At 34.0% G+C, this 16,457-nt stretch overlaps 1 protein-coding gene across 8 annotated transcripts in view; it reads left to right on the plus strand.

Moving 5' to 3' along the window:
- LOC124367855 (carcinine transporter-like) overlaps nt 1-16,457 on the plus strand; it is a 61,034-nt gene that overhangs the window by 15,283 nt on the left and 29,294 nt on the right. For all 8 annotated transcript variants that reach the window (XM_046825041.1, XM_046825031.1, XM_046825057.1 and 5 more), the window contains one exon: nt 8,303-8,547. In XM_046825041.1, coding sequence (XP_046680997.1) covers nt 8,303-8,547 — 245 coding nt within the window. The remainder of the gene's footprint in view (nt 1-8,302; nt 8,548-16,457) is intronic.

Here is a 16,457-nt window from a genome sequence, read left to right on the forward strand (position 1 = left end):
AACTTTTACCCATTTTCAGTTGCTAAGCAAGACAATGAAATAACCGTAATAAAATTAACTCTCATGTAAATTGATGTTTTTATGAAGTTAGCTGATGTAGAACAGTGTATAACTAAGTTTTTATTTCAAAATTAACACAAATCAAAACAAGATACAACATTTTTACTTCATACTCATTGTCAGTCATGTCACATTCCACTTTAATGTTACGAATATCACTTGATCTACAAGGATCACTCATTCTGAAGTATTGTATAATCAACAATGTTTGAAAAACATTGTCTCAATTCGGATACTTTCAACTTTCAAACAAAGTACAAAATTATTTGTTTACAAACAACAATGACCGCCGCACAAAGGTTAACAACAAAATCATATCTGGAAAAAACACAAATTTTCAACTAGAAACAGGATAAAAGAAAATCAAAAGTCCACTAAACATTAAAATCAACTCAGGCTTTTTAATTGATGTATGGTCCTACCTTCAGAGTTATCATCATTAGAGCTCTGTAAATTGTACAATTTGGCCAGACAAAGGTCTTTGACGGGTAATAATGCTTTCAGCGGTAATATACGAATTGACCCTTTCGGGGTTACGCGATCAACACCAAACGGGTCGGCCGACGCTTCCAGGGTTAAGAGCCCGTTGTTCTGGCAGCCATTTTCACCGGCTGTCCTATAACAACAATGTTAAGCTCCAAACATTTTTACGACCTTATTTTTATGTGTATGGGACATATCCCATTTTGAAGATACGATTATTTTAGTTGCTTTATTGGTTACTCATACAATATTGTATAAATAACTAGTGTACTTCATTGTTTAAATATTAAAAAGGTATAAACATTAAAATCAAAATTAAAAAGCGTTTGGATGCGAATTTGTAAATTAAACGTATATATATATATATATATATATATATATATATATATATATATATTATATATATATATATATATATAAGTACAATAACAATTCCGGTAAATACGTTTTTTTTACTTATAAAGGTTAATGCTATTAGAAATTATTAAGTGCAGAAATTAACAATATGGTATGAAATATGAATGACTTCAATATCAGACTCGTGGGTTTTGGGCTTTCTCGAAAGAACCAATATTTAATTTTTGTAGTCGGACTATGATGGATCCAATTCCTCAGATGATGGCATCCAATAGGATGCGACGTGTGACGTCTTTTGTGTGCTATGTAAATACGGTGGGATGATCGAAGGATCAACTGCGATCCGCTATGGTAAAGTGAAGGTCTGGTCGATTTTAATTAGTAATTTACATTAATGCTGGTTTTCGAAAATAGTTAGTTAGCCGGTGCAAATAGTTAGTGGACTAAATGATATCAAAACATAATTAATTACTAACAAGGTGTTGATTCTTTTAAAATATGCAACACGTAAGAAATATACCAATAGCTACAACACAAGTTAAACCAATTCGATGTTAGTAGTTCTGCTCATTCCTTTTTTGGATATCGACTGTGGCAGCCCATAATGTTATGATTTTAACATGCCTCTGGGTCGATGTAATCTGTGTAAACATAAGTTCTCAGTACGGAAACAAATAGACATAGACATAGTTCAGTGTGATTTGAGGTAGAAATACGAGTTGAAGACTATCTATCACCCATTTACTTACTAAGTAGACGGTTTTAACGTTTATGTGATCGTAAATCATCGAAGGTGGCGGTAAATAGTCATTGATTCTCAGCATAAGCCTCTGCATGTATAATCGATTGATAATATCGATAACATCTGAGATAACAGTTTTTTTGTGGGAAGTTCTTGAACGTTTATTCTATAGTCTCTATCTTCCTTTCATTTTTTATTTCGTTGCATTTTTACATTACATTTATAAACATAATTTTGTTTAAAAAAATTATATTTTACCAATAAACGCTGTAAGGACATGCGCTTATGAAAATTACGAGTAGCCAGAACATGCACACTCATTTATAAGTTTACAAATTTACAATACGGACTCTACTTGTCAGGTTCAATATACAGGTATAATATATATATATATATAAGGTATAATTCAAAATGGGTCTATTGGCTGGTGCAGATGTTTTCGTTTCGCCAACATACAAGAAACATCGTATTATTGAACCTCTTTATTACTTTATGAAATCTTCTCATCGCCGACCACCATCGATTAATTTCTTTGCTTGATAGTTTGTGAGTGTTTTTTTTTTTAATTTTTTTATTTATTGTTTTTTAAGTGGTGTCTATTTTTAATCTGCTGTTATATGTTGTGTCCACCGACTCTTCGTTGAAGTTATAAAATAAAAACAAACTATAGAAAGCGAGTTGATAAAGTCAAGAATGCCACATAAATATTAAAACCCTCTTTTATGATAGGGATTGTTGGAAACAAAAAATCAAGAAAGCATAAATGAAGATGTAGGGCACGTGCGTCTTCACGTATATTTTAAAAGCTATAACAATTTTGTCTGTATAATGTTATTTACTAACTTTAACGCTCTTTTCTATTGATATTTGCATCTTGTTCGCTGAATTTAGTAGGAGACTGGCTTCAATATCTTGTTACAAATCCGTGCCCTACATGCGCAGTCTTATGTGAAATTAACAAACTATGGAGTAATCATATCGATGTCAACATGAGAAAGCCAATTTACTGGTTGTGATAGTAATAGAGGAAATAAACAACATTCTCTACAGTAAATTTGAGTTCATGACATTATCTGTTTTCGCCTGTCGATTGGAACGATTAGTTTTTAATACGAATTACATAAATATTACCGCCTAATGTGGCGTCGTGCTGGTCTCGGAATCAAGTTATCTCAAAGATTTGCAGGCTTCAGACTAAGCAAGAATAGACAATATTATCAGTCTACCAAATCAATCGATAACCGATGTAAGGACATGTGCTTATGACAAATACGAGTAGTCAGGACATGCACACTCATTCACGAATAATATTTAAAAAGTTTACAAATATTTTTAATGGCGTTGATTAATACTTGCAGTAAACGTGTAACCTTTCCTTGATTCTGAATAATATAATTCAATATACGATATTATAATAAAATAAAAAAGTACACTCTTAATAAAGTTTAATTAAAGTCGATAATCCGACCATATTTAGGTGACAGATTATGAACCTCGTCCTCTGTAAATAGGGAAAACTAAAACAAAATAACTGATTTATTCTAAATGATTTCAAATTTTAAAAATAATTGCCTTCTTGCATTAGTTACCAGTTACTTATTACAGTCTACCTCAATCCATGCCTGAAAGTATTGTTATTAAGTAAAATGTATGTGTCTAAGTCCTAGATACAGTATACTGGCTCTAGTAGAATATAGTATACGCTGTATCCACAGACTCTTCCTTGAAGTTAGAAAATAAAAACAAACTATGAGAAGCGATTTGACAGAATACCACATAAATACTAAAACCCTCTTTTATGATAGGGATTGTTGGAAACAACAAATCAAGCAAGCATAAATGAATATGTAGGCTCTTAGTTTCACTCGTCAGTAAGAGCATGCTTATGCTTTAGTGGGTTTCTTAAATGTATGACAGTGTTTGTCGCTTGCTGACGCATAACATTCCTTGTTTTAATTTATACTCATGAGGCTCCACCACCTCTACTCATGAGCTTTCACCAGTTTCAGGTATGTAGTACTTGGAGTAATAATACTTTGAAGTACTATGAGAAGCGATTTGACAGAATGCCACATAAATACTAAAACCCTCTTTTATGATAGGGATTGTTGGAAACAACAAATCAAGCAAGCATAAATGAATATGTAGGCTCTTAGTTTCACTCGTCAGTAAGAGCATGCTTATGCTTTAGTGGGTTTCTTAAATGTATGACAGTGTTTGTCGCTTGCTGACGCATAACATTCCTTGTTTTAATTTATACTCATGAGGCTCCACCACCTCTACTCATGAGCTTTCACCAGTTTCAGGTATGTAGTACTTGAAGTAATAAGCTTCCATCCGCAATCATAATCTTATGTTTAGGTAACATCTCAAAAACCCTGCGTGTTTTACAGAGTAGACGGAATCGAATGGGAAAGCTTTAAAACTAAAGAATGTAGAACATCGTTTGATTTCAAACAATTCTGCATCTTCACATGTTTTTCTCCTCAAATACAAAGAGCTCTCTAACAGTGTTTGTTCAACTGGTTTCACTCAATTCACAATGGGTCCAAGCTGGACTTTGAACGTGTCCTTTATACCAGCTAAGAAGGATACTATCAAAGAATTCGAGAGTTACCAACTACGCCATGGCAGTCAAAGTGTAGGCCTAATATCACAGTTTAGTGGAATTGTTATAAAACACTGTTAGCTATCTATCAGAGTATCTGTAATTGAAAATATGTCCACATCAGTTACACTGTCTAAGTGCTGCCAGCATTATTAGATAATTCAATGTAGGTATTCTACATTTCTACTATTTCACTCGTTAATCATGTACTAACAGGATTCTCAATAAATTAAAATCATTATCTTAATATTATTTAACTTTGAAAAATAAGTTTAAACAAGTCTTTAATGAAAATCGTGGAGGTTTAGAAACAATTGATTTTATTCTTTTATAAGTAAACAAATGCTACACAGTAAATTTAATGTATTTTTTTAATACGCAATCCTTGTCCTTAAAACCTGTGCCTTGCTTTCATCTGGTTTTGTTCATTAATTACTGTAACTAAGTAAAAAAATGTTGCAGTAATGGATCATAGATATAGTTTGGTATCAAAAATATTAATAACTGGGAACATTATCCCGACGTATAGGCGCAGGCGCCACCCATACCCACCGCCTAGAGATGGATTTGGACATGACATCAATGTCGTCCCACTCTGTACACAAGAACCGGTTATCTCAGATATCTCGAGACAACGCAACTATCGACCTCTTCAGTAAAAAATATGGAAACTCATCGTTAACATTACGATATGGGATCCAATATACTGTCCTTGATAGCGAAACGCAAAATGTAAAGTTGGCACAACAGTGACTGGAAGAATTTGCAAAGTAAATATTGGTTTACGCCAGCGCAGTTTATCACGATTAAATGAATTCACCTTAAAGAGTTAAGCACGTAATACTCATTAGTTGTTCCACACATTGTAGCCGTGATATTAGGCGCCAAGGATAGCGCGTGAGGTTTTGTCTGACAATTCGGCGGTTTTCTTCCCGTTACTTAGAGTTCCGAAGGTTTGCGGATCATAACATTAAGCACAAGTAAAAGGATTGCTGTTCCCTCTCTTCTTTGGACAGTATTATTGTATAGCTTCTTTCAGGTCTATGTTTAAGAGTTGAAACTCATTATTATGGGTAGAATATTATTAGTACAGTTGGAAACTCATGAGTATTGATAAAACACACGAGTATGGACGAAGGCTCTTTTGGTCATTAGTACTAATTGAAACTGGTGGAAAATACGGATAGAAGTTTAGTAGTAAGAGTTGAAAACTCGTGAGTACAGGTAAAAGCACATAAATTCGTGAGTACAGGTAAAAGCACATAAATTCGTGAGTACAGGTAGAAGCACATAAGCTCGAGAGTACAGGTAGAAAGAAGCACATAGGCCTAAACTCGTGAGTACAGGTAGAGAAACACATAAGTTCGTGAGTACAGGTAGAAGCACATAAACTCGAAATTACAATTAGAAGGACATAAGCTCGTGAGTACAGTTAGAATCACATAAACTCGTGAGTACAGTTAGAAGCACATAAGCTCGTGAGTACAGTTAGAAGCACATAAGCTCGTGAGTACAGTTAGAAGCACATAAGCGCGTGAGTACAATAAAAAGCACATAAGCTCGAGAGTACAGGTAGAAGCACATGAACACTGACGGCAACTTATTAGTACGGGTAGGCGCTTATCATTGCGGATAGAAACTTATTACTACGAGTTTATAAGCTTTTAATCATGGGCGTGGTTACAAGCACCTGAAAGTGGATGGAAGCTCATGAGTAGAGGTGGTGGAGCCTCATGATTATAAATGGAACGCGATTCGTCGGTAAGTGACGAACACTGTGATGCAGATCAGAAGGTTTTTTTATATTTAATAATGTTTTATTGATTCTTTAAGTAGTATTCTTAAATTCACATCAGTGTGATCCAATATATTCTTTAGATATTAATTATCAATAAATGTGGCCATTAAAAATAGATAAAACTTAATTATTAGAATATAATGCCTGTCAATGCTTCAATCTAAATTTTTGTTCTTGTACGAAAATAATACAATACTTAAACTGTGAATATTGAGTTTACAGTGTAACAAAATGTACAAGTAGAATGGTCACGTTTTCATAAAACAAAATCACGTACATTTATGAACATTATAATTACAGGAATGATTATTTTAGTATAAATTTTAAATTATATTCAGTTGCTTCCAGGATTACTTTATTGATTTCAATTGATAACTCTGGATGGAATGATAAAATAATACTAGTTTGTGTATATCTTTAACTAATTTGAAATTCCTATTACATTTTTTATGAGTTTTCATAAGAAACTATGTATATTGTAACTGACAGTAATTATCAAATATAATTTGATAAGAATGAATAAGGGTTGCATTGCTATTTTCCAAGCCATTGCTCTAACACTGTTGCAATGTATTGTACTGATGCAGGCGCGTTTGATGTTAAACAGTTCGCCAATACCAGTTGCCCGGCTTAGAACAAGACATGGCCTCTGTCGATGAGGTGGCCGCAATAGCTGGTCTAGAATAGCTCCATAATAATCTTTTAATAGCACGTGTACAACAGAACGATTCCCAGAGCTCACACGGAATGTTTACCTGAACGTCATGGTTCGATCGTTGGAAGCAACTTGGAAGCTATGTAATGTGTATTGTAATTTTACCTTGTCTATTCTCCACGGGATTGAATCATTGTCATCCCCTCATTCTACGCCAGGTCTTTATTTCTATATACTAATACGTGATCCTTAAGAAAGGGGAGGGACATTGTTAATTTTTCATTAAAACGGAGGTCAATGAATAATTAAAAAATAGATTTCTTTTGATAAATTTGTCTTATTGGTAGTACATTTATAGAAGTGAATTCCCCAAAAGTTACAATTTTCCCTTTTGTGTTTTCTCAACCAGCCTCGCTTCAAATATCAGTACAGAAAACATGTTTATAGGTAAACATTTTATGATGTTGTATATCAATAATATACCGGTAGTTCATTATCACTGGTAGTTGGTAGGTAAATAAATATGGATGAAAAAATAGTAAACATATTTTAGTGCAAAAACTGCTCTTTAGTGCAAATTATAGCTCTTTTAAATTTAAATAAATATAGTAAATGTAGGACTATTAGAGAAAATTCAGTACATGTGAATGAATTGGCTAAGGAGCGCCACAAATAGCCCATTTAATAAATTCCATGTGCTTAGAAGTAATTCACGAGAACTGAAACTTTCTTTGTTTCTAACGTGATAGTATGTGCAATAACAAATACTCTCTTATCATCTCCCATTTCTTCCCCATCATCTAACATCTGACAATCAATCTTGCAAGCCTTTAGGAAATCATGTATAACTTGAAGATAATAAACAGAAGTCTTGTTTACATGTTGAACATGTTTATTTAATTTTTCTTATATTTGAATTAAACAGAATTGTTATGTTTACTGAAAGCCTCATAGTTTTGTGGTGTTTGTGAAACTAAACACAAATAATATAATTTCACCAGTGGTATTGTGACGAAAATATTATACATCGAACTTTGTTGCATCTTGAAAAGACCGCAATAAAAATTGAACTGAATCAAATCCTTAAGTAACTACCAAAATTTATAGCTTTTACGATTAATTCTGATCTTCACTGTGTACATGTTAAATTGTGAGCCCTTCGTGATTATGTTTTATACAAGTAGTAGTCTAATTAATAATTGATATTGTTTTTTCACATTTTTAACGTACTGTCTAGTGACTATCAACTAATTTAAATATACAAGAAATTACTCTTCAAGAACGACTTACAGAATTCTATAGCCAACTTATAAATACCTTCGTTGAGTTATCCGGAGTTTGCGACGTTTAAGCAGCTGGTCTACATCACGTAGTTAGGCGATTTATCGAATTGTAAGTTGAGTTCACATAGTAAATGATCAGTGTTTATATTTCCATACTGTTGTTGCCGACTAACCATTAGAAAATTTAGCTACCTTCACCAACTCCTCCTTTTCCAAATTCATGTGCAACAAAATGATCATTTTACCAATCTTAAAATCCTCCTTCCCCTCCTTCACGATAGTTTTATATTATCTAAGCTACATGCTGATGTTCCAGGAGGTATGCCGCTGACGCCGGAGCAGCAGCGGAGTGTGGGAGTGCCCTTTAAACTGCAACCAGACGGTTCCCGTAAGTACGACCGCTGTCTGATGTACGACGTGAACTTGACGGAGTGGTTGTCCTCCCACAACGTGACTAGAGGAACGGACCTGCCCACTCCAGACTCCGGTTGGCCCACAATCAAGTGCAGCCACGGCTGGCACTACGACCGCAGAGACTACGACAGCACTCTCGTCACTGAGGTCAGTATCCGACTTTGTGTCAATCGTATAAATTCAAAATGTCATGAAAAGGACAAACCATCTAGAAAAAAAGCATAGATCCTTGTTAAAACAAATCTAAATTTACAAAAAGATAAATGATTCATAATTTAGTTATAAATCAGGCATAGAGTTTCCAACACTTCACAACAATTATTTCGATGGCTGTATTTATAAGAACTTTCTGACATTTGAATTTGCTCTACCGAAGTATATAGTGTTTAACAATTTCCACCCATCTTAGTGACCATACAGGAGACCTTATTTTTACAAGAAAATTAAAACAATTATGAAATAACCCTGTTCCAAAGGACAATGCGTGTATTAATTTGAGAACAACGCAATTATGGATTTTACTTCTTGTGATTAATTGATATAGAAGAAGAACTGGCTTAATTCTATGTATGAATAGGCTAATAGTTTTACTTAAAGACCTGTTTATACCTTAAAAGTATTAAAAACCTGAAAGTATTATTGTTGGGTCCGTAATTACACGTATATTTGAAGTATTTCATTTTTGGATTTAAATGGCTTAAAGATTTAGACATGCTTATCCAAACTACTTTACCATCTACCCTGCGAGACGCTTAATGAGTGACGTTAAGCTTCTGAACAATTTTAATGAAGTAAATTATAAAACTGAATACGAAAAACACAATTCATTAATACGAACACCGCAGAGTGTACATTACGTTGTCTTACGTCGTCCTTAATGTTGTCTCCGACCAAAAGGTCTTGACTGATTGGTAAAACTAACCAGGTTGTGTTAATTTTATTAACATGTAACACAAGCCCTTCTCCAACATACTGCACATTAGCTAAAATGTCTGTCCTGCTGTCTGTATATACTGTATTATGATCGTGTGAGTTTCCAAGAAGGTGAATTTGGACTTTTACAACTTTTTTTGTACCATGCCATTTGTATTGCCTTTTCCAAGTAGAGTTCCAAAGCGTAAATGTTTTGCTTGCTTGGTCTTGAAGAGGTTGTGACCTCTTGATTTCCTACTATTTGTTATCAAGTCACTGAAACATAATGTAGATTCTCATGAAGGCTATTTTGGACATTTATAATTTAACTTTTACAAGATTTTCCTTCACTGATCTAAAGGAATGCAGCTACTGATGCTAAGATATTGTCTTCATATTTGATATTTTAGCAAGTACGGAGAGCCTTGTAATTCTGGACATAACAATTATAAAAGAAGTCGGTAGGTCTGTATATTAGTTTACCAAAACACAACATGGAACAAAATATCCACATGTTCTTGTTTAATTGTTTATTGAGAAGTTAATTTGGTCATTGGTTATGTCGGAAGGTAATTTACGATTACTATATACAAAACAGAAGTAGAACAGAAAGCACAATGATGATAGAGAGGGTCCCTATACCTCTTAATTGAGGGTCTTCCTGTGTCAATCCGCTCCCCCCTCCTCACATACTGTTACGGTCAGTCTATCTGTTTGCTTGTTTGTGACATGTCTGGTCACGAAATATGTAATATACAATCAACTAGAACAGAAAGCACAATGATGATAGAGAGGGTCCCTATACCTCTTAATTGAGGGTCTTCCTGTGTCAATCCGCTCCCCCCTCCTCACAGACTGTTACGGTCAGTCTATCTGTTTGCTTGTTTGTGACATGTCTGGTCACAAAATATATAACATACAATCAAGTAGAACAGAAAGCACAATAATGATGGGTCCTTGTACCTCTTAACCGGGGGTTTTCTGTGTAATTATCCCCCCCCCCCAGACTGTTACGGGTAGTCTATCTGTGTGCGGGTTTGTGATATGTCTAGTCACCAAATATATCACAGACAATCAAGTAGAACACAAAGCACAATGATGATAGAGTGGCCCTTGTACCTCTTAATTGGGGGTCTTCCTGTGTCAATCCCCTACGCTCTCCCCCCCTTCAAGGCTCTTACGGTCAGTCTATCTGTCTGCGTGTTTGGGTTATGTCTCGTCACCAAATGTTATCGCAAATAAACTAGTATTAAAAATGTTGAACAACCACTTTAGTGTGTTGTATCATCAAATAAAGGATCTTCACTTCTTTTAAACCTAAAAGGAATGAATAAGTGCATTAAAAATATGTTATACCATTGATTTCCCTTGGTCAAGGATTATACTCATGAAAAATACACTAAGCGCACATACCCAGTATGAAACATAATGTTTACTTACCCCCGGTAGACAAAATTGGAATTATATAAGCATGTAAAGTTACAGGGTCCAATGGCTCAACCACATTCTATGGTTGGCCATGTACCATTAACTCATTCTTATTTGTTTAAAAATTAAGTTTCATGCGAAATTTAAAGTCTAGAGGTAAAATTTTCTTGAAATATCGTGCCACGTTAGCTAATTTTATTTATTTTTAAATCAAACAATAATTTTTATAGCTCTTTTTCTATTGTTTAATTTATTAATCATAAAAACTCAGTATTTTAGTGATTTTCTTCTTTTTTCATGTGTTAGCTCCGCTATTCTCTTTTTTAATCTCTAAATTGTCTACTATCTCATCTATATAATGTTTTCGCATACATAGAAAAAATTAAATACTAATAGTTTTTGGATTTAACATGATATGAATACTTTTTTTTGTGAAATTGTAAATCATTTATATTTTTGAATGGTCTTGAAACAGTTAAACAACTCCAGTAATATTTGATCAAATTGTTTTCCATTTTTCCTGTATCACTCATTTACAAATTTCACAAGCTCTTGGGAGTGCCCCCATTCAGGCCTTGAACTCATGAAATTGTAGTTCTAAAAAGATTCCTCAAACTTATTTTTTACATATAATATAGGCCTAACTCAAAGATTAACGTGGGAAAACCTATTGACCAATCCTAATAATATTATAAATGCGAAAGTGTCTTTGTTTGTTTGTTTTGCTTGTACACGTAAACTATTTAACTAATTATACTTAAATTTTATATGGACATTCATACGGTCCCTGGGATGAATATATGAGTATTCTTATTTTGAAAATCCCCCGAACTGGTCTTTAAAGTAGCGAAAAATCCCGTATTGGTTTCTAACTTTGTGAAATATTAATTAAAAGAGTATGTCTAATGTAGTTAAATATTCTGTTTAAACATTGCTTATTATTTTAAATTTGTTTACATTTATAGTGAGTACATTTTCTAAGTAACTACAATTATATTTTACGCCATTTTAGATTTCAGCGAGTGGGTAAGTACTCATCTACTTTAGAAAATGTCCTGAAACATAGGATGGTTAGAGTTTGAGACCGAAGACTCCCTTTGAAGTAGTCAGCAAGAACTACAGTAAATGAAAGTTCGCTGGTCTGTGCTTTTGAACTAATGTACCAATTAGATTCTGAACGTTCTAAAAAATATTGTAAATATTTTCTAGTTTATAAAGTATCAAACGCGTAGTGTCATCGTTAATGTACTTTTAACTGTACATGTTTCTCAAATATAGAGTATTACATCTAAAAGACAATGTTACTATCTAACTTTTACTATACATTTTAAGACTGATGTAAAACCCATCTTATTTTACTTTTAACAGAAGTAGACTTTTCTGATCTGTGATATATATATATATATATATATATATATATATATATATATATATATATATATATATATATATATATACGTCATCGGGAAACAAGGCAAAATCTAGTACGGAACAAAACATACAATGTCCATAAATATTAAGATTTGACGTATTTTCTTGGTCGTGGCAACAAGGCAAACTCAACATTGACGTCAGAAATATAATTCACTAGAACCAGCAGTGGTCATACGCGTGCAACGCCTACGAAATTGCGAGCAAAGGAACAGGTAACTGCTAGCAGTGTAGATACAAGTGGCAGTGTAGTCTAACTTTTACTTTACATTTAAAGACTGTTATGAAACATACATTAGTCTTTTAAAAAAGTTGGCTTCTCAGAGTATATATAAATATTTTTTTGATCAGAAAAGATACAAAATCAACTATGAAACCAAAAGTAATAACATCGAATTAAATTACAGTGATTATAAATATACACTTTTTACATATTTTCTTGATCGTGGGAAGAAGGCAAACTCAACATTTCGGAATATAATTTGCTCGAATCAGAAGTGCTCAAACAGGTGTAAACCCTACGAAATTACGTGCGAAGCCGCGGGTAACTGCTAGTCTGTTGAGATATAACACCTCAGTGACCTAAACCACGACACTTTTTGAAACACGAATGCGAACAAAACCTCAATTATTTTTGTTTGTCAGACATCGGGTTGCGTGCTGCGTAGCTAGGTGTAAAAAAGCGTGATCTCGCCACAAGACAAGATGTAGATGTGGTTTCACAAACGGACAGGTCATCAGTGACAGAAATACGATCCAAGATCAGCTGTCCTGTTGTAGACTGGATGTGCCACATGTTAATCAGCTGACCGTGTTGTAGGCCTGCCAACTTCATACAACTAGACATTGAAAGTGATGAAGTATGAATATATGGCAAAGCAAGCGGGTCCTTGTGGATGGCATGAGCTTGAAAATATACGTTGATTTAGTATTTTCAAAGTAGTTACAAGTACTGAAATTATTTCAGTACAAGTATAAGTGCAGTTGATTAATATCACACATTATTAGCTTTAACAATATTAGTTTAATATTGTGGTACTAACACTTTGTTCTCTCGCAGGCCTTTCTGTTTTAAGCTACTTGTTCAGCTAGTGATATATTATTTCAAGAGGAGGCACACTTAATTTATAAATATTGTCATTGTTAAGTGGTACTTGAGTTGTTGATGTTTTCAGAGCAAACTGAACAATACCAATACTTCACCGCAACCTCTCAACCAATATTTTTTCAGCACAGACAATAGCAATAGAAAATCTCCTTTCATATAAACCCGACACCGCAATTAACTTACTGGGGTAGTTCGAGACTAGTCCTGCAAAGAATATATAAATATTTAAAACATTACTTAGAAATAAGATTAACGTACACCTAGCAAATACGATTAAAATTGATTAACCAACATTTCAATGAACAGTTACGGAGAGCCGATGCCGAGTGGTCTAAGGAATATCCCAAATTAGAAATTAGAAACATATTAACACTTAACCCTTAAGGAAGGACATATCTTTTTGGGGTCGATATGCAAAAAAGGCCCCTGATGGAATGGATTTTAGTGCTTTGAAGGGCAAACTATTTTTCAACCGCAGTGTGTAGTTTTAATTAAAAAAACTTCAACATTTTCCATGTTATCAGAAATTAATATTTCAAGTATTCCCATTACTGATGTTTTTTCTAAAGTATAAATATGAAATTCTGTGTTGTTTAATAAGTACCTAGGTAAATTCAACAAATTTTAAATCTTACCTTTAATAGAAGTGAAGCTACGACAGTTTTTGTAAAACTTAACAATCGTGTACAAAAACAAATAATAAGACATCACGTGGATTGTTGATTGTGATTGCAGTTTAATGATTTTGATATACAAACCACTTCTTAGGCTCTGGTGTACCAGAAGACGCGAAAGTAGTGAAGCTGTTAATATGAACACCACCTATACTAGTTTTAAGTTCCTAACTTAAAGGGAGAAGTTTAATGTTATCTGCAGTCTTGGAGTTGTATGCCTTTGCAGATATATTATAAGTAGCCTACTCTCAATGATGTATCAGCAGAGACCACTACATGTTTATTCTATTACGTGATTCAGCGATCCCTGACTGGCAGTTATCTCCGTTGATAACAAACAGTGGGCTGCTAGAAAACACTTGAGCCACAGTAGGTCGAGTAAGCTAAGTGGTCTGAAAGCAATACCATGTTATTGCTTCAAGGCGCTACCAGTAAACAATGTCAGGTCCTGTTATTGTTATTGCCCCTCGCCTTTTATCTTATCAGTGCGATAGTTGCTATCTCTGTAATGTTACTTTTAAACAAATACCAAAAATGCTCCTGGTTAGTAAATACGTATAGTAACAGATTAAATAATGTATACAGTCAGTATGTTATATGTCTAAGCAAAGAGAGAGGAAAAGAATTTTAAAATATATTATAATAACATTACGAAAATATCACTCTCGTAACCAAAATATTGATTTATTTTCAATTACCCGAATCTTCAAACGTAAGAGGTAGATGAACACTACATATTATTATTTTCTATCAAAATTACAAAGTTAATTTTTTTCGTGGCATGTGGTTAAAATGACAAATGTTATATAAGGTAATTATGCAAAAATACAAATTAAAAAAGATACAAATCTGAAAGTAAATCATTACGAAAAACGTCACAATCCTTTTATTTTTAACAGCATATAACTTAAGAATCCCTCATCTGAGTAAAACATTCCTCAACAAAATGATCCACTGCTTTGTAAAACTGATTTTTCTCAATTCAGCCTGTGCTTTAGATAATTGTAAAGTTCTGATCCTAGTGGCTTTATGATAGTGGAGACCAGATGAGTGATTACGGTTTTGCCGCAGATTCTCGTAGGCTCACATACAGAGCTCGTGGACGATGGCGCGGTGCAATGTTACCCGAAATTATGCATGCAAGAACTAACTTCTTTTACTTTAGAACTACGAAAATGCACGAAATTAGCTTTTCTAATGTGAAGCCCACTTTTGTAACAATTTTTGGATAGATATTCCAATGATCGAAGTTCATGTAGCTGCTTTATAGAGTTAATACATGCATTATGCCCTTAAGCGCCTCAATTGTAAATATTGAACTCACACAACAGATCATGTGACAAGGGAAAACTATGTCACTGGTCCCATAATTTTTGTTATTGGCCCAGCATAACACGCCAGTCACTACTTTGAGGAAACAGATAAGCGGGGTTTCGCCTCTTCGAAAAACGACGCTCCTCATCAGTAAAGACCTGTCACAGAGCTAGTGTCCACTAGTTAATAGGCTACTAAATCCATTGACCTTACGGCTTTATTACGTAATGCAGATATCAAGCATGTTTAATTTAAATTATGTGAACTTTCTCAGTCTACTAAGGCGAATGGTTGAGTTTTTAATTTTTATTTTGTCGACTGTTGTGAGAAATAAAACTCTGTCTAAGCCACATAAATAGTTATACAATCTCTGTTCGGTCTATGGTTGTCTGGAGACTTCAGATTCAGCAAGCAACAGAAGTTCGACATCAAACATAACATTTTGGTTCGTTAACACACAACATTCGTAACCCAACACGAATATCTTGGCACACGGCCCACGAACAACATACACAAGACAAAACAACATCTATGACAAATGATCTTGCCTAATCTCGACTTACACTAAACACATGACCTTTCGCCTGCCACTTCAAACACAGTCTAATTTTATTCAAAGAGGCTTGTTACGGACCCTCGAAACCCATTTGGCTCTTCTATCCTAACTCGTCTAAAAAGTTAGCAACACAATCACGAAGATTACGTAGTCAAATAACTCCGTTAAACGTCAATGTTACACGGCATGCTGATAGTTTCGATCATAACAACAAGGTAACACATACAATCTTACTTACCGTAGAAACGATAACGTAAATCTCTGTTGATCGACTCCAGAAGCTGCTGGGCTACAGCTCTTTTAGAGAATCCTGATGACTACCGATGTATCAAATTGGACAATTTTATTATCACTTTCGACTTTTACTGGAAGCAATTATTTTTCTGCTACAGTAAAAGAGAGAAACGTCCTTCCTCTAGCACAGTTAAGGTAGTACACTCGACTTTCGGATTTTTTATAAAAATAAGTTTTATTCACCTTTCTCTTAGATATGTTCTTTGATGAAAGGAATGTAGGCATTTAGACGTCTGGAAATTAGACCCTGAGAAAAATTGCTGAATATATTCTTATATGGGAATGAAGGATATCCGTATTCAAATCCTTCATATGACAGATGACATGTTTTAATGTTTAA

This window comes from Homalodisca vitripennis, chromosome 1 (assembly GCF_021130785.1).
Source record: "Homalodisca vitripennis isolate AUS2020 chromosome 1, UT_GWSS_2.1, whole genome shotgun sequence".
Classification (NCBI taxonomy): Eukaryota; Metazoa; Arthropoda; class Insecta; order Hemiptera; family Cicadellidae; genus Homalodisca; species Homalodisca vitripennis.